A 27,551-nucleotide genomic window follows, 5' to 3' on the forward strand; every position below is an offset into this window, starting at 1 on the left:
CAGTTGCCCGGGTGTGGTTTACGAGCACTCCACTTCTGTCTGTCCATGTACCACTCTTCTCTCAAGACGACATCCCAGCTGACTCCTCTTGTTCCTATGTCCTCTTTTACGTAATATTAATACATATTTCAGTCACTGAAAACCTACAACCTGTTTTCCAGTCAGTGACCAGGTCAGGGATGGAATGAATGATTAAGTTGAAATTTTATCATATTTATTTTTTACCTAGTATTCCCCACACTGCTACTCATTCCTGCCACCCGGCTAACGAAAATTTCTGGGGAGAACACTGCCCTCATGTTTGTCATCAGTTTTAACACTGTCAATGTCTGTCTCCTTACCCTCTTTGCAGGTTATAAATTTCATCTTTGTCCGTATTGAAGATCTACTTGTGATACAAATTCTTATAATTTTGTTAATTACCACCTATTCAATACAATAAAAACATAGTACAAACTTACATATTTATTAAGATGTTTATATGGTACATGTTTCGCTCCTTTTTCGTGAGCATCATCAGCCAACTATCATTCACTTAAGGTTGTATAAGATCATGAAACAATTCTTTTGGATCAAGAAAAAGGAGCGAAACATGTACCATATAAACATCTTAATAAATATGTAAGTTTGTACTATGTTTTTATTGTATTGAATAGGTGGCAATTAACAAAATTATAAGAATTTGTATCCTTACCCTCTGCCGGAACTGCAGCATACATTACGTTCTCAGTGTCGTCACTGTCTTTCTCGTCCTCTTCCTCAAGCATTTCAATTATCTTGGCCACAGGGAGACTGAAATAAAATGAAAACCACATTATATTGATATCAGAAACATCCTATAGCAGTTAAAATATTTAGTATACGGAGAACAATGTAAGACTGCTTCGCATGTCATCCAGTTTTTTGGATCCATGAAAATAAATCACGTTATTTCCAAAATGTATGAAGGTATTTCTCCAAATAGCATATCAAACAAAAGCACGGATTCTAAACAATACTTCTACAACAAATAAGAGTGATATCTTATAAATAAGTGATATTTTTGCAAAATATTTACCACATGCTGTGAACAGTGCTCCTCGGAGATGCCAATGTGTGTTCTAATGAATACTGTACCAGTCTGGCCAACTGCACACACTGTGGTACTGACTTGTTCAGAAGGAATTACTGAACAGATATGAAAGTGGAAATAAAATAAAATTATGTGGTTATCAAATTTAAAGCCTGAAATACTAAGATACATTCTTTGGATCATATGTACTAATGGGTTACCACTAATCACCAGGAAAAATGGAAGGGATCCAACACTTTGAAGAATGAAGGGGCAAAAGTTGACATTATAAGGAAGTGGAAATTATGCAAATCATACTTGGAATTCCTTTTAGAGGAGAGATGTGTTCATTTCGATGTCTAGGAACCCACCAGCCCACCCCCGGAAGTACATTTACTTTTATGACCTAATAAAGGGCAGCACCTGCCATCGTCCATGGCTAAGGTAGCTACTTGCATTCCTGTGGTCAACGTGAAAAGAATGTGACGTCATTGCCATCAGTGATGATAATTGGATTGTGTTACCACCCCCCAGCTGACTAAAAGCACCATATATAGGAAACAATGTGAAATACACAACATAAATAATTTTATATGAAACTTACTGTAATGCAGTGGCGGATATGGGGCTGCGGCAGCCTCACGTCTAGGGGGAATGAGCTCTTGAATAGGGATTCGCCTGTCACCTTAGGCGAAATAGAATGCACTCTTATCATCCTGTAGAATTCTAGAGACCTAAAAGCCTCTTTGCTTACCCCCCCAGAGCCCCTATCAATGGTTTTGTCGCTAACCGGAAGTAACCAACCTAATCCAGTGGTTTTGTCACTAGCTTTACCTAACAATCCAGACCAATCGCTTTCTCACTGACCTGAATTATAAATTAATTCAGCTTTTCGTCACTGTCCAACATGCAATGCGCTCCTATCGCCCTACAGAATGCTAGAGATCTCAAAGCAGCTTTGCGGCCCTAACCTCCGAGCTTATACCCTCAGACCCCCTTTGCTCGATCACAGTTCAATGGTTTATTCACTAGTGTTAGTTCCCAACTAAACAGGTTGGCAGCATTGTTGACTACTCAGCAGGAAGTAAATAAACGACAGTCATTCCACGCATTGCTGAATGTTGTGAGTATTGGGTAGCACGGTGTCAACTATTGATAATTATCTTTACAATGGTCTGTTTTCAGACTAGCTTTTCTGTTTGGTAGTCTGGATAGTAAGTATTTCTAAGTTACAGAGATGAATGTACTGATCAGAAGATGTAGCACCAAGTGCATTAGCTGTGCAGATAGGGTTGTGTAGCTGTGACTTGCATTTTGGTATATGCTCGTTTCTAATCCCACTGTCGGTAGCTCTGAAGATGGTTTTCCATGATTTCCCATTTTTGCACCAGGCAAATGCTAGGGTTGTACTTTAATTAAGGCTATGGCTGCTACCTTCTCAATCCTAGCCCGTTCCTATCCTGCTGTCGCGAAAAACCTTTGATATGTTAGTGCAACATTAAACCGCTAGCAAAAAAGCAATTATTAAGGAAAGAGCACACAGACACGCATACAGTTAGTACAGTGAGGAATATTCAGTGATGAAATAGGCACAAAATACATTATTCTTTGCTGTATTGTATCTCTTTGCACACATGGTAAAGTGCTATCACCTGCACACTTTGTTGCATAGTTTATGTAAGCAGTCGTCACTTGGGTCATGGGAAAAGATTTTGTGCACAATTTATGACGAAATCCATGGATAGATAGTCTTGTGATGTAGCAAGAACCAAACAACCTGATACACAGTAACTCAAGGCCACAGTAGGAAGGTCGGAGAAGGGAAAGAGGAAGTGGAGTGTTGAAGGACCTCCAGTGGGAAAATCATGACTGGAATATGTAGTAGTAATGGAAGCTGAGTGTCACATTCGCGTTAATATGTTGGTTGACAGGAAAGTTCTACCTGCATTCAGCTGCAGTGTCCTAGGCTACGTCCCCCTGTGGGTGGGGGCGGTGGAATAACACCCACGGTATCCCCTACATGTCGTAAGAGCCCCAGGGGCTCCGAATTTTGGAGCGTGGGTTGGCGACCACGGGGTCCTTAGCTGAGTCTTGGCATTTGTGCAGGCTCCTCACTTTTATCTATCCTATCCGACCTCTCTTGGTCAACTCTATAGTTCTTTTCCAACCCCGACGCTATTAGGTTTGCGAGGGCTAGGGAGTCTTTCATTTTCACGCCCTTCATGGCCCTATGGCCAATACCTTCATTTTTCGAAGTGTCGGGTTCCTTCCATTTTTTCTCTCTGAATAGTGTTATATAAAGAGGATGGTTGCCTAGTTGTACTTCCTCCTAAAACAATAATCACCACCACCTCCTAGGATACGCATATTCCAGTGAGTGGTATTAAGAGAATTTCACAGAAAAGAGAGAGGGAAAGTCATTTAGCACTCCTAATTAAAGAAGATTGAGAAAGTGAATTGAACTTAAACAGGCCTGTGTGATTTCGATAAATACTTACGGTCCTTAGCAATATACAGAAATGACGTGCGGCCAATAATCTATATGGATAAGATGTATGTTCTTGCATCGCGCCTAAGGAACACTCGTAGAGTGATTGTCAGAACATGGGTCTTCTAGCTCCAGTTTCTGAGGGCCAGCGAGCTATCATTGTTCATTCAGGTGGGGAGAAGAGTTTTGTCCAAACTCTCCTGATATTTAAATTGGGCATGAGGTTTGGAGATTACCATGGCAATATGTACTTAATAAATTACGGAAAGTGGTTTAAAACAAAATAAATACCCAAACCACCCTGAGCCGGTGATTATAGCGATTGATAATGTTCCTTACCACAATGTTCATTTACCTCGCATCAGATTCCTCGTCCAAAAAAGCAAATATGGTTGACCGGTTTATGACCCGTAATATTTCTTTTGACTCTGAAAATATACAGCAGAACTATTTTCTCGGATTGCACTCAGGAAACCCGATGTTAAAACAGAATTGATGTTGTTATTGCTTCATTCTAAGACTTCAACCTTATCTGGAAAGAAAGCAGGCTTTAAAGAAATGATGACTCATACTGGTAACAGGATTTGTTTCTTGGGCCTACAAAACTTCAATGCCAGACGTGCCCATATCTGTCCGTCCCATGTATACCATTACAAAAATAGTTCGTTGTTTCTTCAGTTCAGGGGCTAGGAACATCGTAGATCATCAGCCAAAAAGATGATGTTAATATTAATAAAGTTAGAGTTTTAACGTAGTCTTACCACTAACTACGGTAGTTTTACAATGTTTGGACACACCAAATTGCTGAAATTTGTCCGGTAGGAGTTCTTTTACAGTAAAGCTACAGACATGAGGGCTGTTAAATGTTAGCACCTTCAAATACCATGGAACTGAGAAGGAACCAAACCCGCCAGCTTGTGGTCAGAGAGTCGTCTGAGCTACTCAGCCCAACGGAGCCGATATGAAAGACTGGTTATTCCCTTGCAAAAGTTCTTCTGGCATTTCTGTGGACCTCTGTTGCATGCTCTTCTGCTCTTATTTTTATAGTTCCAAGCAGTATCAACTGTGACATGGTAGTGGTTTGTGTATCACATTGGCAAAAATAGCACAGTGATTTGCCATAGTTGCACTACTTGTGGCATATGACAGTTTGTTTGTCACTCTTGAGGCTCACTTGTGGTTCCTCCCCTTTTTCCCCTCGAGCGTGTCATCGTTTTTTGAGACGGGGGGCATGTGTGTGTTTGTTTTATGTTAAATCACCTGTCCTGTAGCATTAATGATCGATTGTACAAACAGTGAACAATGTCTGTATATTCCGGGCTTGTAGGCTATGGTCTAGTTAAGTAGCCTATATTGTGGTCCCGACGTTTCACTGAAAATTGCGTTCGGCATCTTTAAGTGTTCCAATGTCTTTGATGGCTACGAAGCTCTCAGTAGAATGGAGTGATGTCGTAATTCTACCTCAGTACTACAGGCTGTGGTCTACCATGGTGGGCGGGGGGCGGTCACTGATTGGCTGTTCTGTAGCCAACGATAGTGCAGGCTACGGTGTGCTGCTCTCCTATTGGTCTGCCATGGGGTGGTTGCTGTTTAACTGTTCTTTGGCCAGTGATTGAAGCCGTATGGAGCCCGGCATTGGTCAACCTGCCGTGGCGAAATTCACAAATATGACCATTTTTGGCCTTATGTTGGTCCATAGTGACTAAGCTCATGGAAATAATTACTCCGGGTTGTTGTTGGGTCCGCCCTGTCAATATTTATTGTAACCTCATTAATATAATCAGTAACAAGGGCAGACCCATCGAAAAAGAAACGGTGTACTTATTTCCTATCTTGGTGGAGACAGGCAACTGATCACCTGTTGCTTTTTTTTGGCCTGCCACGGCCTCCAGGATTTAAGTTTTCAAGACTGGAATCCCAGCTTTATTGACCCGTACAGATTCTTCCTTACGGTTGAAGTTGTTGGTGTGCTTCAGCATTTCAATGGCTTTTCTTTGTAGCCGGGCGCGATAAGACACAGGAGTTGACAGTACTTCAGTGTTGCTGTTCTGTATATCGTGGTCTGCTTGCAGCGACTGATGACCTTTCTGCTTGTCCCAGCCGGTTGTGCTCCTTCAGTCGGGTGATGATACTACATTTCATAGTTCCTATGTACACATGGCTGCAGCTGTACAGGATCTTGTAGACACCTGCTGTGGAGAGGTCTTTAGCGGACCTGCAGGGGGGACTCGATGTAGGATAAGAAAAGCAGGGGAGACAAAGATAATGATGGTTGGACTCAATTTTTAATGGTTTAAAGATACGAGGTGTGGAACTAAAGATGACCATGGAACTAGGTAAAAATAGAGGATTGTGGAAGCCCACAGTAATTCAGAGGTTGATAGAATTAACGCTGTAAGACTTAACAGTCCTTAATTAAGATGTTGGCTACAATTAACTTTTCGAATTTAAAAACTTCATTTATCTTTTTCTGTGGATCACTGTAGTGTGTCAGCTTCCAGATCCCAAGATTGCAAGTTCAAATCCAGTATCAAGAGTCAGATTTTTGAAGAAGGGCAGGAAATTCCATTCGACATTCCATGCTGTATTTCCTGATATTCTCTGGTGACACGTTTGATGTTTACTCAACCATAGATCACTCAAGAGGGGTCTGATAGCCTAAATGGCTTTTACCTATACAGGATGAAAGATAACAGTGTAACCGTACAACAAGGTTACAGACTCCATTCTGTATTTATTATTATTATTATTATTATTATTATTATTATTAACCTGATTCATTAGATTTTATATATTCTGTTTCTCATCATTTAGACTGTAATAATTAGGTATCGCGTATATTATTGTATTTAATCATAGGTTAAGTGAATATGTTTGTAATTATTCTGTATTGTAGTAAGTGAGATTTGTTGGTTTCATATTGTCATGCTGTGGCTTGTAACTTTGGCTAGATGAGCTGGCATAGTATTTTGCAATCGAGGCTATGTTTAACTGGGAATGTTGTGTACAAGGAGATTTCCCGGTGACGCATTCGGTATAGTCATTCTTGGACCGCTTGGGTACGCTTAGACGACACATGACTGATGACATCAGTGCGTGGACACGTGATTGCGACCAAGTGTCAGTATTCGCCAGCTACTGTATGTGGAAGTGGAAGGGATGAACAGTGAGTGGGGAGATGAGTCGTCATCGCGAGGTTATATAAAGTCAAGGCGACGGTGGGGAGAGGTATTCTGTTCTTACTCAGTTCATAAGCAGTTGATATCGTGCAGATCATATGTTACAGTCAGAGGTATCAAATGGAAGAAGTGGTCTTAGTGTGATGGTAAGAGCTAAGAGTTGTGTTTTCAAGAGGTCCAGTAATAATCGAGGAGGTCTACAAGTGGTGGTTGTATCCGAGCAGAGACGGGTACTATGCTGATAAAGAAACATCATCTTCTTGTGAGGATGGACTTCACAAGGTGCTTCAAGAATATTTTACAATTTCTTATAATATATTGAGTGGACGTAATTACATTGGAGCTCTCTACACGCGTACATGGTATGTAGGCCAACTCCTTGTTATATAAGATAACAGCAGACGGCTCCAGACTTCAGCTCACAGGTTTTCCCAAGAATTTCAAGTTCAACAGCGGTGTATGCAGACAACAGGTAATTAAAGCATCAGACATGTTATGCATTCATAACATGAAGAAGAGTGTAATCAGCGGCGATATCACATCTCACTTCAAGTTCATGCCAATAGCTTCTTTGTTTAGATTAAATTTTCCTTTTCTTTGTACCGCAAATCTCACGATATATTTCTTTTGTTAAATTAAAAGACGTAAATGATTGTTCATTGTGACGTGAATTTAGTCATAAACTCAGTTTTATTTTTAATTATAATAAGTGATTCCAGTTCCATGTACAATCCTCAATTGTGGAAATGCAACAGTAATTTAATATTGTCCTGATCCATATCCCTGTATATTGCCAAATATGTGAGTTTATCACCTCACGCCTTGAGATAATTGATATAAGAGGTATGCTCTACCGAATTTTGTTGTTTTTCTTAAAAAAGCAACTGGCGCTCAAACAAATGTTATGTATATTGTGTGAAGGAGATGTAAGTATAAGAGTAGTGGTCGGAGTAGCCACAAAGTGTCGCCAGCAACGTGGGACTCGAAAGGTTCAGAAGAAGTGTTTCTGAATGGCAATATACATGGATCAGTTCTTTTAATGAGTACGCACATGTTAAATTCACCGAGTAATGTTAGGAAGGTCATTTTGTTGAAGTTTGTATTTAAGGGGTAATGTCAGAGGAATTGCAAGGGGAAATAGCTTTGAGATCGCGAAAAATTAGTAGGAAACCGATGATGGACAAGGATAGCAATATGCAGTCAGGTGATGAGGCTGAGGTTATTGTGTCCAAGGAAATCCAAGGTGGTAACATAAATAGGAAGTTGGTGACTAAGGTGGGACCTGCTGAAAGTCAGAAAATAGTAGAAACTGAGGAAAACGCTGTCACGCAAGATCAAAGTAAAGGGGTGATTGACCTGGGTTTATTTAATTTGCTGATGTCCAAAATGACTGAGCAGAATAATATCATTAGTGAGAAAATTGAATCTCAGAATAATATTATGAGTGAGAAAATTGAATCTCAGAATATTATTATGAGTGAGAAAATTGAAACGGTCATTAGTGAGAAAATTGAATCTCAGAATAATATTATGAGTGAGAAAATTGAAACGGTCATTAGTGAGAAAATTGAATCTCAGAATAATATTATGAGTGAGAAAATTGAAGCGGTCATTAGTAAAAAAATTGAAGCTCAGAGTAATGCCATAAATAGTATTAATAAGAAGATTGATGATGTTAGTAATAAGATAGATCATAAGGTGTTAGAAATAAGTAAGCAAATTAATAATTTAGAAAGTAAGGTAAATAGGGAGTGTAGTGACATCAGAGCTGAGATGGAATTGGGTCGGAGCAATCTCCATACGGAAATAGAGCAAATTAGTGAGACATGCATCAAACAGATTGATGAATTAGGCGCCAAGATCGAGTCTAATAAAGGAGAAATCAATGAGTTAGTAGAAGAAAGGTTTGAAAAGATAACCAATACAGTGGGGCAAGAAACTAGGAAATGTATTAGTAGGGTAGAACAGGTGGAAAGAAAACTTGGAGAAGTAGGTGATCTAGAGAGTGAACAAAAATCATTATCACAGAAGGTGAGAGAATCGGAAGAAAAATTACAGGAGAAGTTAAGAAAAATTGAAGAAAAGGCTGAGGAAACATTGGAAGAAAAATTTCTGAGTTGCCAGAGAGTACTCCAGAAAGAAGTGCGTGATAGTAGAAATGTACGCGAAATAATTGTAAATAATGGTTTAATCACTAGAGATCATGACTTACCTAAGTTTTCTGGGAAAGAATTTAACCCGATGGAATTTATGAGAGTAGTAGAGAAGAAATTTGCTGTTCAATTAAGAGACAATATTATTAGCTGGGAAACTGTATTGGAGATCTTATCTAATGCTTTCGTAGGAGAGACTAAGTCTTGGTTTCAAGTATATAAAAGCTCGATGTCTAGTCTAACTGAATTTAAGGAGAAATTCATGGCTAAATTTTGGAGTGAAGGTGTTCAGAGTAGAGAGAGAGAGAGAGAGTAATGTTTGGCAGGTATAATTCTAACGAGGGTGTTAGAATGACTGTATACTTTTTGGCTCATGTTTTGGTGTGGAGAAATTTAGAATGTATTGGACCTGAGGCTGATATAGTTAGACTTATGGCTAAGCACTATCCCGATAGAATAAGAGAAGCTGTTTGTATGCAAAGAGTGGAGACTATTAAGGAAATGGAGATTTTGTTGGAAAGTTTTGATGCTTTAGGTAGTAGCTTGAATAATAATAGGACACTAAATAGGAATGTAGAAGGAAGGGGTAACCAATCTAATAATCAGGACAGGCCTATGAATAATCGTAACTACAGAAGAGAATATCAGGAGAGACCTAATAATAATTTCCACAGGGAGAGAAACTATCAAAATAGTTCGGAAAATTTCAGGACTGGGAGGCGTGATTATGGTAATCAACCAGAAGCTGGGAGGCGGGAGAATACAGGCCATAATAATAATAATAATGACGCTAGAGGAAATAGGCAACAGGGGAGGCCGACTGAGGTGTGTAACCAACAAGTCGTAACCGAACCAAGTACTTTAAACGCGCAACGGACTGTATAAACAGGTCACTGAGACAGTCCGTAAATGGTGAGTTCACGTATAAGGTAGATAAGTATGTAAATGTCGACCAGCCTATAGTTGTAAGTGAACATGATTGTGACCTAAGTAGCAATAATTCAAATATTTTAAGTGACGACTTAATCGTAGACAATAAATTTTATAAGTGTAATTTAAATTTAGATATAAGGCAAGATTTGTTAAGTGATCTTATATTATGTAATGAGGATAATTTAAGTAGTGTTACTGTTACACCGACGATTGAACTGCTGATATGGGGCAGAAAAGTTAAGATTTTGTTGGACTCTGGTAGTGAGAAGTCATGTGTAAATTCAAAGCTGTATGAGGAAGTTTTGAGAGAGAAGTATGAGGTAGCGGAAATTCCAGTGAGGAATACGTTCATCGTAACAGCTGTTGGGAACAAGTCTCAAAGAGTGAATAAACAAATACCTGTCCCCATTAGCATAAGTGGAGAATGTATTTTCCAACCATGCTTAGTAGTGCCTAATTTAGTTTATGCCGTTATTTTAGGTACCGACTGGTTAACGTGTCACAAGGCTAAATTAAATTTTGATCTGTGTAATGTCAATCTTATTTGGGGAAAGAGTAGCAGGGAAGTCAGTTTACCATATGATGTTTTGTCAGAAATTAGTGCGAATAAAGTGTGTTCTAGTACGGAAGGATCTTGTGAAATTCCTAATATGAGGAAAAATATTGATGTCTGCCATGTGTCTATACAGAGAGATTCTAGAGATGAATTGTATGAGACAGTGGAGAAATGTAATTTAGCGGAAAGTCAGAAGGATGAATTGTGTGAATTGTTGATATCACATTGTGATGTTTTTAGTGACCGGCCTGGTAGAACACATCTTTACGAACACAAATTTATGTACATGATAACTTTTGTAAGACTACTTTGGATGAATTTGAGCTTGGTGACAAGGTTTTACTCAGAGTGCCACTCCCGTCATCAGCAGAAGCTGGTCAATTTTCTAAGTTTTTCTTGTTATATCAGGGATACTTCACCGTAGTGAAACGGATTGGGAAATGTGCTTATTCATTAGAAGACAAGGAAGGAAATATCGTAGGAACATACAATATAAGAAATCTTAAGAAATATATCATGTGAGTTTGTTGATTAATTTTCATTATTATGTTAATTCACCATGTTTTATGAAGCTGGCATTGCGAACAGGACTTCAGTGAAATTAGCGTGTGTTGTGATATTAAGTGAAGCATGGCAGTGCAATAAACTCCAGTGCTTGGAGACAGTGTATATAAGGATATGTCTTCGAGAATTACTTTTGAACACTCAATGAACGTTTGAAACGACAGAAGTGAGAAAGAAATGTAATCTGTATGTAAATAATACTGTATAATCAAAGTGAAAATGATAATTGATAAATGTTTTATATGTGTAACAACGAACATCCAGATGGATGATACTATGTACCAATTTGTAAAGGGCATTTTTATACATGTAGATATTGGTGTACTCGATTTCAGGTGATTATGTATAAATTTCATGAATCAATCGATTCATTTCATCGATTATTTCATGAGGGAGGCGTTCTGTAACCGTACAACAAGGTTACAGACTCCATTCTGTATTTATTATTATTATTATTATTATTATTATTAACCTGATTCATTAGATTTTATATATTCTGTTTCTCATCATTTAGACTGTAATAATTAGGTATCGCGTATATTATTGTATTTAATCATAGGTTAAGTGAATATGTTTGTAATTATTCTGTATTGTAGTAAGTGAGATTTGTTGGTTTCATATTGTCATGCTGTGGCTTGTAACTTTGGCTAGATGAGCTGGCATAGTATTTTGCAATCGAGGCTATGTTTAACTGGGAATGTTGTGTACAAGGAGATTTCCCGGTGACGCATTCGGTATAGTCATTCTTGGACCGCTTGGGTACGCTTAGACGACACATGACTGATGACATCAGTGCGTGGACACGTGATTGCGACCAAGTGTCAGTATTCGCCAGCTACTGTATGTGGAAGTGGAAGGGATGAACAGTGAGTGGGGAGATGAGTCGTCATCGCGAGGTTATATAAAGTCAAGGCGACGGTGGGGAGAGGTATTCTGTTCTTACTCAGTTCATAAGCAGTTGATATCGTGCAGATCATATGTTACAGTCAGAGGTATCAAATGGAAGAAGTGGTCTTAGTGTGATGGTAAGAGCTAAGAGTTGTGTTTTCAAGAGGTCCAGTAATAATCGAGGAGGTCTACAAGTGGTGGTTGTATCCGAGCAGAGACGGGTACTATGCTGATAAAGAAACATCATCTTCTTGTGAGGATGGACTTCACAAGGTGCTTCAAGAATATTTTACAATTTCTTATAATATATTGAGTGGACGTAATTACATTGGAGCTCTCTACACGCGTACATGGTATGTAGGCCAACTCCTTGTTATATAAGATAACAGCAGATGGCTCCAGACTTCAGCTCACAGGTTTTCCCAAGAATTTCAAGTTCAACAGCGGTGTATGCAGACAACAGGTAATTAAAGCATCAGACATGTTATGCATTCATAACATGAAGAAGAGTGTAATCAGCGGCGATATCACATCTCACTTCAAGTTCATGCCAATAGCTTCTTTGTTTAGATTAAATTTTCCTTTTCTTTGTACCGCAAATCTCACGATATATTTCTTTTGTTAAATTAAAAGACGTAAATGATTGTTCATTGTGACGTGAATTTAGTCATAAACTCAGTTTTATTTTTAATTATAATAAGTGATTCCAGTTCCATGTACAATCCTCAATTGTGGAAATGCAACAGTAATTTAATATTGTCCTGATCCATATCCCTGTATATTGCCAAATATGTGAGTTTATCACCTCACGCCTTGAGATAATTGATATAAGAGGTATGCTCTACCGAATTTTGTTGTTTTTCTTAAAAAAGCAACTGGCGCTCAAACAAATGTTATGTATATTGTGTGAAGGAGATGTAAGTATAAGAGTAGTGGTCGGAGTAGCCACAACAGAGGGAATAGATCTTGGAGAGAGGATCATGTCATAAGTTTCAGGTTTGTAGCTTGCACCGTTCTTGTTTTGAGAATTACAAGAATTGCAACACAGCAGCTGGTGGTAGATACTGATAAGACTGATGAAATACATGAGAAAGTATTTAAACGTGTTGCACCGAGCGAGTGGTTGCATGGTTTGGGTCAGCTTGCATTCGGGAGATAGTGCGTTCGAACCCCACTGTCGGCAGCCTTGAAGATGGTTTCCCATTTTCAGACCAGGCTGTGTTTAATGAAGGCCACTGTCACTTCCTTCCCATCCCATCATCATTAAGACCTATCTTTGTCAGTGCAACATAAAGCAAATTGTGGAAGAAAAAAAAAAAAAAAAGAGAGAGAGAAAGCAAACCAGTTGCGGCATGCTGTTATATCTTCAAAGTCGAGCATCCACTGTCAACGAAAGTCATAACAACATGCATATCGCCTTCCCAGAGGAACAGCTAGCACTGGTTACGTGAATGATGTTGATCCACGAACTATCACTGTAATATATTTGTAATAAATGGAAGACAGTAATTGCTTTTATTCAAATAAAGTCTCAAATCCCAGGTTGATTAAGAAATAATACAAAATATTTTATTTTAGAGAATACATACTTTACTGCCTTACAACAACTATTGCCCTGAAAATGGTTTTCCGTGGTTTCCCATTTTCACACCAGGCAAATGCTGGGGCTGTACCTTAATTAAGGCCACGGCCGATTCCTTCCCACTCCTAGCCCTATCCTGTCCCATCGTCGCCATAAGACCTATCTGAGTCGGTGCGACGTAAAGCAACTAGCAAAAAAAAACAACAACTATTTCTGCTACGTCGCAGCGCTTCCGTAAGTGTTTTGTTTGTCCAACACTGTCGTCTGTGATATCTTTGCTCACTGAAGTTCTTTGGTGTCGTTTTATTGATTTTTCTCATTCGATGTAATTTGATGGGCTGTCCAGGGATCACGCTAGTTTCCTTTTAATATATATATTGGTACAGGGATCATGCTTTTTTTTTTTTTCAAGAAAATACCCGCACTCCCATTCGCCAGAAAGAGAGCTCGTTGGTGCCAGCCCTGGACCTCAAGGAAAAAAAAAAAACGACGGCACGAGCAGCAGAATGCAAGACACATGGCCAAAGATAACAAAAACCGCAGACATAGCACTCCCTTTCATCGGTGCCAGCCCTGGACCTCAAGAAAGAAACAAACGACGGTGCAAGCAGTGGAACGCAACACCATGGACTCCTATTTACATTAACATATTTCCTGCTAGTAACAACGGTATTTCTTATTCAACCTGGGATTTGAGGCTTTATTTGAGTAAATCAATGATTACCTTTCGTTTGTGACAAATATTACAGTGATATTTCGTGGATCAACATCGTTCATGTAACCGCTAGCACTATACAGAGAATAACTTCATGCTTTAAACTTAACAAACGTAATGAACATTCAGTAGCCATACAACTGTGTGACCTTAAGCATAACTTGGTCTATTCCATTGATGGTGATCTCTGCCCCTTATTTGTTCCCTGAAGGTGAAATTGGTTGAGCCACAGAACACTATCTTCAGGATAGCCAGCAGTGGGATTCATTCCCGCCATCTGATTGCAGCAAACTCGCCTGAATAGCATGCCACTGACAACTACACCCCGCTGCTCGGGTTAGCCAGTACTTTAATAAATAATACAACAAGAACACACCTACCCATCCGTCTGCATAGTTAAACAGCTAGTGTACTAGCCTTCCGTCCTTGAGACACCGGGTTCGATTCCCGCCTGGGCCAATGCAGTTTGAGTTTGGAGGTCCCATAGTTTATAATCACAGAAGTAAAGGCCATGTAAAACTCTAAGATAGTTTACAGTTTTACAAAAAAAAAAAAAAAAAAAAAAAAAAAAGAGAGAGAGAGAGAGAGAACACAATAGCAAACCTGTTGCGTTCCTTTTTAGAGAGTGATGCTCTCGACCAGATTTGTCGTGGCAAATGGTGCACATTGTGATGTTCGAAATGTCCACCATCAGCAGTAATACATTCTCATGAACCTGCCTCAGTACCTTGTGGTGTGTACTGTTGTCCTTAGCAGCTTGTAAGACATGTTCCCGGAGCTCTTGCAGGGTTTCCGACCTCTGCGATGCACCTTAGATACGTTTTGGTCCACCAGCTTTACTCCTGGGCGTGGCATTTTCAGTGTTGGGTATTCTCTGTATGGCTGCTACAGCCCTTCTTTGAGGAAATCATTCAGCATACATCTCTGCAGCTTCACAAGCATTCTCCCCTACTTTGCCATAAATTAAAATCATGTCTAAATATTCCCTCGATGTGAACTATGCCATGTTCACTAAGTACACACTAGTCGGATCTGGGTTGTAAGCATTATGTCCCAAGTCGCTCCTGTCCTCCCAGCGTAGCTGCCGACCATGTGCGCTATATGCCTCATAGAAGCTGTGCTGATGCATGTTCTTAACTACCGTTGAAGTCTCTAAGTTTTTAAAAAATGTTTACTGTTGAAGGCATTGACATACAGGACAAATAATCGATATACATTTGTTCTGACACTTATTCTAAGGTGTTTGTATGCTCGTTCTGCATTTTGAGTCTGAAGCCTTTACTGATTTCATTGTGATGTAGTGTATATATGCCTAAGATCTATTGCTTGTGTTACTTTGGTGCATCATTTACCTTCCATCCTACATGAAGAACAATAGATCTAGAATAATTTGAAAAGCAGTTGAAATTTGCAAAACTCCCCATTGATTTTAAGAGTGACAGTGGCTATCCATTAACCCCTCAACTGGGTGAATAGTTTTCTAACACCAACCAGCCCAAATAGCATTGGTTCTATTGTGCATGGTAGCTTGTGGCAGATGTAACCAACTGACAAGAATATGTAATTTGAATTTATTTTAAAAATAATTAATTTTTGTTAATATTAATAAACATTTAAATTACATGGATTAATTTTTTTTATCCTAGACGATAGGGAATACCAGAGATGTCACAATTCAGAGCTCTGCTCCCTGACGGAGGGGTTCTCTGACTGCCATGAAAAGGAGTGTAGCTTTCTTTGGCCCTGTGGCAAGACTCTCCCACAAGACTGAGAAGGACATAAAGGAACTGAAGCTGACAGACTGTGAGACAGATCCTGAGAAAAGCCCGTGCTTTCCAGGAGGAACCTCTGATGAAGAAAGGTTCTACACCGGAAGAAGGCGTGACAGTACTGAGCAGAGATCAAAGCTCGGTGATTGAGCAATAGCTTGTTATGAAATATAAAGGAAGAAGATTTGAAAACAAAAAGTACAAATATCAAACCACTGTGGTAATAGAGAGATGTGATACAGAAACAACTCTCCCTAAATGAGTGGGGAAGTTTACAGTTTAGGATTTCTCAAAACTGTTTTATTTCACTGGTTCATCATTCTGCAGTCATTCTCTGTGTCACTATCTTTCAACACTTTCACACCGGCATAGCGAGTAAGGAAACATGACCATCTGTTTTTTGTTTTTTGCTATTTGCTTTACGTTGCACCGACACAGATAGGTCTTGTGGCGACGATGGGATAGGAAAGGCCTAGGAAGTGGACGGAAGCGGCCGTGGCCTTAATTAAGGTACAGCCCCGGCATTTGCCTGGTGTGAAAATGGGAAACCACGGAAAACCATCTTCAGGGCTGCCGACAGTGGGGCTCGAACCCACTATCTCCCGATTACTGGATACTGGCCGCACTTAAGCGACTGCAGCTATCGAGCTCGGTATGACCGTCTGTACATGAGCAGTGTATAGCTCACTGAGCCCACTGTATGGGATACTTGTCTCGCTCCACTCTCACGTCTGCAGGTGGCTCGCGACATTAAGAGAGGACACAGAGGGTTTCAAAGTACTATTTTATTTTTTAATGCATATTTAGTCAGATGCTTATGATCATATTTATAGCACTTTTTATTTAGTCAAAGCTTCCCATCCTCCTCTTAAACCTGCAGCTTTGGACACGGCACTGTTGGAGCAAAAGCTTGTTTTGTTTGTTATTGTAAGTTTTATCTTTAATTCCCTTTATCAATTTTATCAATTACATGAATAACTTTAAATTACAGTTTGTTTACCTACATTAATTTGCATGTCACAAGGTAACAATTTGTTTAGAAGTTCTTCTGCATGTGATAAGTTTGGAAGTAGGAAAAGCGCATAATGTTACATTGCATTTTGTAAAACACATGTTTGTCTGCTTCCTCTTCTGCACTTTGCAGACAAGACAAGTTCTGTATGTACTTCACTTGTCAGGAAGATGATATCCTGCTGTCAGACTCTAGAGAAGGTAAGGCCTTTCACAATTTCAGTGCGATTGAAAGCAAAGTCGATAAGCACACAGGAGCAACAGGGCGCGAAGTGAGTTGGCCTAGCATAGCGGACATATCCCTTTCATCTCCGAACTGGTTACTCTTGTAATCTGTTGACCATAGGCGAAACTATAGACTCCCAAAATAGCCACGAGAGACCTCCAAGGGCAAACTTCCCCAGCTGTCGACCGACTATGAGGCACGGCTCCACCATGAGTGCTACAGCAGCCAACTGGTGTGAAAAGGTTAATAAATGTTCCATAGTTTGATTTTCAAGATCATTTTCTTTTCAATCCAAACCCTGTTCAGCTCACACACACACACACACACACACACACGTTTACATGTATATACAGACAAGAAATTATAAACAGGAAGTGACCAATGATAAATATGTTGATTGCCATAGAGAACCTGAAGTATGTGTTCCGAACGAGTAAATTTATACGCCGGCCCCGTGGTGTAGGGGTAGCGCGCCTGCCTCTTACCCGGAGGCCCCGGGTTCGATTCCCAGCCATGTCAGCGATTTTTACGTGTATCTGAGGGCTGGTTCGAGGTCCACTCAGCCTATGTGATTAGAATTGAGGAGCTATATGACGGTGAGATAGCGGCCCCTGTCTAGAAAACAAAGAATAACGGCCGAGAAGATTCGTCGTGCTGACCCCACAACACCTTGTAATCTGCAGGCCTTTGGGCTGAGCAGCGTTCGCTTGGTAGCCCAAGGGCTGTAGTGCCACGGGGTTAGAGTATATTTATAATACCAGTACAATTGGTCCGTTATTGGACATTATAAATTTTCCAGCTAACTCATTCCTGGTTGCCAGCGTTTCACCCCAGTGTGCTAAGTTGGGCTCATCAGTTGGTAAATGGCACACCCATTAAGACGCATGGCAAATGCATACCATGGAGGCCACTGCGTAGGCTACTTGGAGCCACCAGCAGTGCCAATGCACTATGAGAGACTTGGTCTCATTTTCAAAAATTGATGCCTGCCTGGCCATCAGATAACAAAGATGTTGATTCCCATAGAGAATCTGAAATATTTGTTCCAAGTGAGTAAATTTATAATACCAATATAGTGTATTTTGAAATTCAAAGACATACAAAGGTGTCTGTCTAACCCAGTCAAGGGGTTAAGAGCTGTTATTGGTCTGGGTGTGTACTACACCCCGTATGGGTGGAATGATAGAATTCATCCACAGTATCCCCTGCCTATCGTAAGGGGCAACTAAAAGAGGGACCAGGGGCTTTCATCTTGGGAATGTGGGCTGGTGGCTATGGGTTCCCGAACTGAATCTGGCAGCACTTGCTTATGTCAAGCTCAGTTAAAATTGAAATAATTGTTAAAGAGATTCTTCAATATGGAACAATGAAATTTTTAACTTTATATGTCAAGCTCCTCGCCTTCATCTGTCCTCCCTCGGTCGACTCTTGTTCTCTTCCTACCCTGATGGTATTAGGTTTGCAGCCTAGGGAGCCTTTCATTTTCATCTTTTGTCAATAACTCCATTCTTTGAAGTAGGAGATCATCATTTCAGTGTGGTTTTGAATTTCAATGGAGCACCAAGCACAGCTTCTTTCTTCATAAATATGTAGCAACCACTTCACGGACTTAGTTGGCATCTTCAACGCCGAATGTGTTGCCACTTTGCACGTTGTTAGACACGATGAAAACACAACCGCTGCTGGTGTCCAACTCAGCGGAGAGTGCTAGACCTATAGGCGAGGCCCACTGCATGACTTGTTTACACTGTCCTCCACTATTTTCACAAGCTATAGGATGCAGGGAAATACAATAAAAGGGTGAATATTTCCATTATTCGTCATGGGATAAGTTCGAAAATTTTATTTTCAACAGCTTTTGTTATGTAGCATTTATGGAAAAGACCCGTAGTAATGGTGATATTTGAGAATTAATTTTTAGATCTCCCCCTAAACTACTTTTTCACCCATTGTGAATAACATTATTTGTAGCTCAAATTGTAGTGCCTTATCCCTTGATGTTAAATACTGATTTCCTTTCATTCAGTAATATTCAGCCGTTTTCGTGTGATGTGCATACATATGTTCAGACAGCTAGACTTGACAGAGCCGGGCTGAGTGGCTCAGACAGTTGAGACCAATTGACCCCAACTTGGTAGGTTTGATCTTGGCTCAGTTCGTTGGTATTTGAAGGTGCTCAGATATGTCTGCCTCTTGTCAGTAGATTTACAGGCATGTAAAAAAACTCCTGCAGGACAAAATTCTGGCACTGTGGCGTCTGCGTAAATCATCAGAAGTAGTTAGTGGGACATAAAAACTTTTAACATTATTGTTATACTTAACATAATTCATTACCTTCTTATTCTGGACCTGACTGACATGCTAACATAGGTTTAAAAAAAAATTATTGTTGTAGTACAAGATATGTATATTTGGTATTCAGCCTGAGGGCTGGTTTGATTCTCAACTGCTCTACCATCAGCTGTCATAGATGGGCTAGGTGTCACTGAAGAGACATTCTAGGTAAATGAGGAGTGAGGTGGTTTCCCAATACTTTCCTCACCGAGCGAGAAGTTGCTATTACGTATCAGTCTTCCAAGTCCATCGAAACGCATGCACCAGCTGATCCTATTACGACATTTTCACACCATTCATAGCAGGGACTGCCTCCATACGGAATGGCATTACTAACATCACTCATACCCCAGTCACTTTCATATTTGTAACAAATTTGATGTAGCCCATACCAGGAGGTACAGTGCACTGCAAACACTGGGTCTTGCCCGCTAAAGCATCAAAGTACAGACAAAGGAAATGAGTTTATTGGTGTATTGTGAAAGTTTCTGGAGTGCTTGAACTGATGGCCAGTGTTGAATGAGAGATAATTAAATCATTTCTGCTGTTACAGTGAGCAGTAGAATTATGAAATGCATTGACTCTGTTTCAGAAATGGAATTGGACGACTGTCAGTGGGTCCACTGTTTTTTGCTGCCCGAGACTGAGAACGAGTGCCGACAGCAAGCTGAAGAGAGTTTCAGAGTAAGTATTAGTCTCCTGTTTTTTCCACATAAGTCCATGAAGTTACTGATAGAGAACTGGGCACGTTAATCTCTTGTTCCAGGAGGACGCAGACTAACACTGCGTGGTTTAGGCATCCTTTTGATCACTTGGATGTTCATAAGTGTTGTATTTGAAAGGCAAAGGTTTTGTTCATGGATTTACTCCTAGAATTTATAAATCCTTTGTCATATGTAGCCAGGTTGGGGCAAATATGATTCTTCTCCATTTTCCTCTCTGTTTTTCATCGTTAGGGCCACTAAGGACCCCGATATCCCAACTGTTTGTCTTCCTGCGGGCCCACCTGGTTTTCATCTTTTCGGAGTGGGCTTTCTTCCTTGCAATGGACATGCTTCAGTTGAGTTGGGACTTCTTCTTGGTGAACTTGCCTTAGTTTGTGTTTGAGTGGTGCTTGGGGTTGAATGTCTGTTTCTGAGATTCCATACTTTAAAGGATCTTTATCTATCTCGACAAACCTAGGAGGAATCATTTTGAGACTTCTGAACAAACTTTTACAGATTCTTTCAGCTAGCAATCTGAAGAGGTGAGCGTAAAATGTTATCGTTCTTTTTCAGTGTGGGTGTATATTTCTACGTTGCTCCGAAGTCTGTAAACACCATCTTTGAGACTGGGACCATGAATTTTTCGCATAATCCTCCTTTCCCTAATTGCCAGTTTTTCAAGCAAGCTGTGCGTATGACGTGTTAAACATTCTACTGCATGTAATGCTTCAGGTCTAATAACAGTTTGTTTTGAGAGATAGACTTTTTATTATATATGTTTTGAGTGAGTTAAGAAGGCTATTTCAAACTTGTTGATAAGTGTTAAGACGGCAAACTTCTTAGAATTATTTGATTCAACCGATTCACCAAGGTACTTGAATCTTTCCACTTTCAAGATTCTACCGTGGGTAGTCAGAAGATGTAGTGGAGCACGTAGGATGTTAGAAATGAAGTGGGTTCTATTATAGAAGATCTTGAGGCCAATCTTAACTGCACATTCATACAAGTAATTGATATGTTGAGTAGCTATTTCAGGAGAGGACGTAAGGAGAGCGAGGTCATCTGCAAAAGCAAAGCAGTCAGTATTGATTATTATTCCATATTTCACAATGCTGTGTCTGGAATGTCATGTTTCACGAAATCTAGTTGCTACTTTAATGTTTATGGATGCAATTTTGTAACAAGGAATGAAAAATAATGATTTGTGTATATTGGGTATCAAAGTATTACATTTGGTCTTTGTGTCTTTTAGGATGAAGAGGAGGAGACATTCCTTCAGGAGCTTGGGCCGCTCAAGGTATGTTCCTTAGGAAGAAATTAGTTTTAAAAACATTTGTCTCCATACCCGAGCAGTGCATCCAAACCTCACACAGTATGCGCAAATTATTAGATATTTCACTTGAATAATCCATGGTTCCTTTCTGTCCCAAAATACTAGAGTGCATACGTATTACAGAGAAATGCCGTGATGCCTTTTTCAAAGTAATTGAACCATATCAGTGTATGTCAAAGGATTGTTAACATTGGTGATAGTGGCACTCTCTCCCTCCCCACATGTCTTTCGTACCTTATTGTCGTGTTTTATGTTCTTCAGTGCTTGTCCCCCACTGCTGTGCCTCCTGTAGATCGTGGGTTCCTTTTCTCCATTTGTGTTTGTCCTGTGTTCCTATCTTTTATCTTTTTGTCTCTTCCCTCTTTCTGAATTTACCCAGTGCTCTCCTTATCCTACAGCTCTCACATCAGGACAGGAGATCACTTGAACTGAGTGTTGAACTCGCCCTCTTCATGAAACTGGGAAGCAGAAACGATCTCGTCAGGCCTGAGAAGAACTTTGTTTTATGAGACATCCTGGCTATTTAAAGTTATGGAGATTATCCTTGTTCTTTAATGTTTACATGTTTGTCCTTGTCTCCTTTTCTATTGATCAAGCATTTATCTTGTGACGTTGACCTGACATTTTGTTTGTCCTGTTGTGTGCTCCAATTCATGTTCCTATTGTATAAATAATTTGGTGTACTCCTAGAAAATGTAGAGCATGGTTCAAAAATTAAGTTCCAGAAGGAAACCATAATTTTAATCCTCCTGTACTCAGCCTTTATGTAGGGGTTTGATCGAAACTGCTCAAACTAGGTGATTTTGCAACCAAATTACAAAAAATTGACACGTAACAGTTTAACACATATTAAAATCAAATAAATCACACTGATATAGGAAATTAGAGTGTTTCAGAAATGAATATAGCTTGGACTTATTATTATTGGTAAAGCCAAAAAAAATTATTGAATTTTGAAAAATAAATAATTGTTTTCAATGACAGAAAGATCAGACATTATTGTGTCTCTCTTCTTTACTCTTAAAACTGAAAGAAAGAACATTTAATTCTGAATAATTAGGTATCAATATGTGCGTGCTGGAATTCACTGACGAAGTATTACACAAAGTTATTCACTATACACGTAACTGTCATCGACATCAGGTTCTTCACAGTGCGATGCACAGCGAGCAGCTGTGAATTGCGAAAATCATCACTTTCCACAAAATGGAAATCACTTTCGACAAACAGTGTCACTGTTACTGTCTAAATCATCTGAAAATTCAAGGATATCGGAATCATTCGGCCTTGAACATGCCCCAGCCATTACAAGAAAAGGATGACGCATTGTAGTGAGGGAAGTAGAGTGAACACACGATATACCAGAGAAACGAAATAAACTCAATACTAAACTGACCGCAAGATCAAATTGTGGTATTCATAAGCCAACCAGAAACAGATCCACGCACTAACAACTTTGAACAACCACAACATAAACATTCACGGTCAACAGATTTCATTTGTCGAAAATAAAAATATTTCGTAGGGCTGGCAGATCTATCTGTTGAGTCAAATGCAAATTCAATGCTTTAAGTTGCTGTCACAATAATCATCTGTTACCATTTAACAGCCACACAAATGAACAGAATCCGTAAGTAGGACAGAGCCAATGTCTCGGCGTCCTGAGTGCAAATGTTAAAAACATTCAAGCTCAGTGTTCATGTTACCCTACTCTGCATTTCTGTAAAAATTTTGTGGAATCTTGCACTTTGTGCCGGAGGAATGTAGTACTGAAAATATGGACAGAACAGATCATGTTCACGTAGTTATGAGTACAAAACAATAAACGAATTGTAAGCAAATTTTTCTCCCACGTCTGGGATGCAATGCCAGTGCTGCAAAACTCACAGCAAGTGCACTGAAACATAGCAGTTAGCACTTCTGCCTACTGATCCTGGGCTGGCTGGTTCAAATCAGTCTCAGATTTATTTTCTTTGTTTTTTTTTTTTTTTTTAATTGTCCGATTTCTACTTGATGAACATTTTTCTTTCGTAAATGAACACGTAGTTACGAGTACAATAAAAAATGAAGGAATTGTAAACAAATATTTCTCCCACGTCCGGGATGCAATGCCAGTGCTGCAAAACTCCTGCTCCGTAGGTATGAAGAGTACTGCTGGATCGAACGGCTGACAAGCTGGCTACGGGAATATAATAAAAGTAAAATTGCCTTGTGCCATTTACTTTGCCTTCTTGCGAATGGAGATGGATACACTTAATTACTTCACCATTTTGTTATACATAATATCTGCTGTTAACACAAAGAATCAATGAAATCGGTGACCTGTCTCCTTGTTTTATTGTTTCCAGTTGTGATGCAAGTGCGATAACAGGTATAACTTGAAAACATCGTTCTCTCACCCATGGGTAAATAATGCAGATATCGAGCTTGAATTATTATTATTATTATTATTATTATTATTATTATTATTATTATTATTATTATTATTATTATTACTTGTATGTATGGCTATGAAGTGATGTACATCCATTTAGTATTATTATTTACGTAGTCGAATGATCGTATTGTGTGTGAGGTTATGTCATGAAACATGTGCTGTACATAAATATTCATGAGAGTTCAGTTAATGTAAATACCTGTAAATTAATATTATATAATTTATTGTTACATGTATTTTGTAATCCATAATTGTGAAACACACTGTAACCTCCAGAATGGTATAGAGAATGATTGAGAATATTCTGTACACTTTTTCTATGTATTTGGCACCCTGGAATTTTCATTAAGGTATTTCTTGTAACGTATCTATCTGGAAGCCTGGCCAGGATACCTATATAAAGAGATGATCTTATTGGTGAAGTTAGTTACTGTTAAGTGAGTTGTTGGAAGAGAGTTATTGTGTAGCAAGGTTATGCTTGTGACCACGTGTGGACATGCTTTTAAGCAGTCAACTGTTTTATTTGTGTTCCGAGGTTGTAATCTCCATGTGCAGTGATTGGCTTTTGTCGAAATGGCGTTTTGGTGATGTGAGTGTTTTGTTTGTGACAGCAGTGTTTAAGGTTATGTGTGTTTAATTTGTAAGTACATGTAAATAAAAATAATTGTACCAACTGACAGCATCTCGTGCGCATATTTGTAGATACGTTAGTTGTTCGGGTGAAAATTTTCAGTGTTCTTGGAATGTGACAATATCAAGTGTGTATTAGTTTGTGAACACTACAAGTTCTCTCAGTTATGGCTATGACACTTCCACAGGTGGGCACCTGCCTCGCCTACTGAAGCTAGAAAGAGCCGGAAACTAGACACAAAAATGTCTAAAATGGTACATCGATCAAACAGTGTCTATTTAATTTTAAGCGATGATTGGAAAGCAACAAACAAGTGTCATTTCAAGTCCTATATATGGAGTGTACCGACAGAAAAATCAGGGATGCTCTTCGTGTTATGTTAAGAACGATGGTGCAGTCGAATTGGAGGAGAAAACAAGGTTACTTTGTTACTTCTGGGCACATTATTCAAATTGACGAACTCGCCGCGTTTGCTATGCCAGAGAGGCAGCTGGGAAGTGGGAGACAGAGGTAATGCACAAGTTTCTTGTTCACTTCGCAGCCCCTGTAGGCAGTGTCCAGTCCATTCTGCACAGATTGAACTTGTACAAAGAATACAGCCAGCTTTCCAGGTCGTTCACGACACACCACACATCCTCAACAGAGTCCAAAGGTCACTACTGCACCGTTGTGAACTGTAGGGGGGTGGAGATACTGAACATTTACTCTAATCAAACCGCTGGGCATATTGTTTCCTTTGTTCCGTATTTCATTCCATTTACAGTGTTGTTAGTGAAGGAATACAAATTTTAGGGTGACAGCTCTGCATGTTAAATAATAAAGAACATTATTGTGACCAACAGGAAAGTCTCTGTGGCTCAAGTGGCAACGTGCCGGCCTCTCACCACTGGGTTTTCTGGTTCAAATCCTGGACACTCCTTGTGAGATTTGTGCCGAACAAAGCAGATGCGGAACATGTTTTTCTCCGGGTACACCGGTTTATCCTCACCTTTCATTCCAGCAACACTCTCCAACATCATTTCATTTCAACTGTAATACAGTTAAATTGATATAACAAATAACGTAGTTCAACCTATTCAATAAAAGTAAATAAGAAATGTTCTGTTACATTCCTATTTAATTATAAGCGGAATAAAAATAAAATGCAAGAACAATGCATAGGTAAATAAGAAATTAAAGAACAAGTCTTTAACAAAAACAGTTGAAGAAGCAATATAAGATAATGGGGATAGGCACTGCGCGATTTTAAATCGTAAAATCTAGAAGAAGTAGAAGGTCAGTCACTTAAAGCGCAATCTTCTGAATAGTAGCACGACGCACGCAAAGTTCGGCACTGTCTCAAAATGTTTACGAGAAGCGGAGAACTATCTTTAAATTTCAGCTGTAAGTCATTAATCGTTGCTCCAGAGGAGTGCGACAGGCTTCGATAGCTGGCACAATTCCTATCCTCGCCACTAGATGGGGGCTTCATTCATTCCATTGCTGAGCCGGTCAAGTGACTGGAAACAGGCTGTGGATTTTCAGTTCACTGCGACCAACAGACGAAAGGAGAAACAATCTGGTGCATGTGTGTCTTAATTACAGGGTGTGCAGTTACGGCCGTTTAATAAATGAACTGTCGATATTGCCTGTAAGAGGCAAGGACAATCCTGTGCGTGTCGAACTTGTGCATCCACGTCTCTATCTCCATCATACACCCCACTTCCCCTCTCTCCCCTTATCTTCCCTCTGGCATAGCAAATACAGAGAGTTCGTCAGTTTGAACTGTGCGCTCGGAAGTAACAAAGTAACCTTGTTTTCCCAGCCATCGTTCTTAACATAACACGAAGAACATCCCTGTGTACAGAGTGTCTCTTATAAACCCAGACTGAACACACAGTGTTTGTACTCTGAGCTACAGCGGCCGCCCTGCTTTAAGCGTGTATACAATGTTATATGGAATCTTATAATGATGCTGGAATTGTCATCCTTCATAATGAGGGACTTCATACACACCATTAGGATTTTCTGCGCACCAATAGCAAGAGTTATGACTGTTCACACGACCATTAAGATGAAACCAGGCCTCATCTGAAAAGAGCACAAGCTGTGGGTCATTCAGTGATGCAATACCCCACTCACAGTATCTCACTCTTGTGGCTGGATCAGCAGGTTGATGTGTGACGTCTTTGTAGCTCTGTGTGCAGAGGAAACCAAAACCCCTGCTTGTTATGCTATTTTTGTGAGTGAGTTATTCGATCGCCGTTCAAGATTCACACCAATGTCGTCTAGCTTTCCCTCAGTTAAAACTGTTCGTGTGTGCACATGTTTTTTATTGAGCACTGAACCAGTAGTTGCAAATTTATTTACACTTACGTGAATCTGTGCTGGTGAAGGTGGCACTTCACCAGGAAATTGCAGAACAAATGCATCGTGTCCCGATCGAGCCGACTCGTACTAAAATAACTCTTACATACGAAAATACACTGTTGCAATAATAACTGTCTCACCCCGTTCACAGTTAAGATTCAGACTGGCTACTGATGCCAGGTCGAACACGTGCATGCTCCTTGCAAGGTCAATAATCTACGCGCGCACCTCCCGTACAGCAGCTTAGCTCTCAGAGAGTAAAAACACTGCTGGACAGTCTGGGTTTATCCCTTTCAGACCGTGTACGCGCAATTGTGCGGGTTCGTATTTTATTTATCCCCGACTGTATTTGATGTTTTTTCGGTGCTAGACCGGACTGCAGTGATTGTGCGATACATGTGGCATGTATTTAAATTTTTTTAGTATGCGCTTGACCGCCAGGGTGAAGGAAGAAGAGTTTAAAAAGCACAGTTGATCGGCGAGATGGCGGGAAGCAGTCGTGCCAAAAGTAAGTATTTATTTATTGCGTTTATATTAATCTAGAAGCTTTACTGAATACCGGAATATATTCAATGAAGTACGTACATTGGTTAGTGAACGTAAATTTTGAAGATACATCATCGTATGTGATACGAGGTTCTGAATTTT

General features: G+C 39.7%; 1 protein-coding gene across 5 annotated transcripts in view; it reads left to right on the top strand.

The window, feature by feature from the left end:
• LOC137503381 (oocyte zinc finger protein XlCOF28-like) overlaps positions 1–27,551 on the top strand; it is a 148,506-nt gene that overhangs the window by 15,287 nt on the left and 105,668 nt on the right. For all 5 annotated transcript variants that reach the window (XM_068230970.1, XM_068230973.1, XM_068230972.1 and 2 more), the window contains exons 2-3: positions 20,042–20,133; positions 21,406–21,450. In XM_068230970.1, the coding sequence (XP_068087071.1) occupies positions 20,044–20,133; positions 21,406–21,450 (135 nt within the window). In that variant the 5' untranslated portion in view covers positions 20,042–20,043. The remainder of the gene's footprint in view (positions 1–20,041; positions 20,134–21,405; positions 21,451–27,551) is intronic.

Source organism: Anabrus simplex, chromosome X, assembly GCF_040414725.1.
Source record: "Anabrus simplex isolate iqAnaSimp1 chromosome X, ASM4041472v1, whole genome shotgun sequence".
NCBI lineage: Eukaryota > Metazoa > Arthropoda > Insecta > Orthoptera > Tettigoniidae > Anabrus > Anabrus simplex.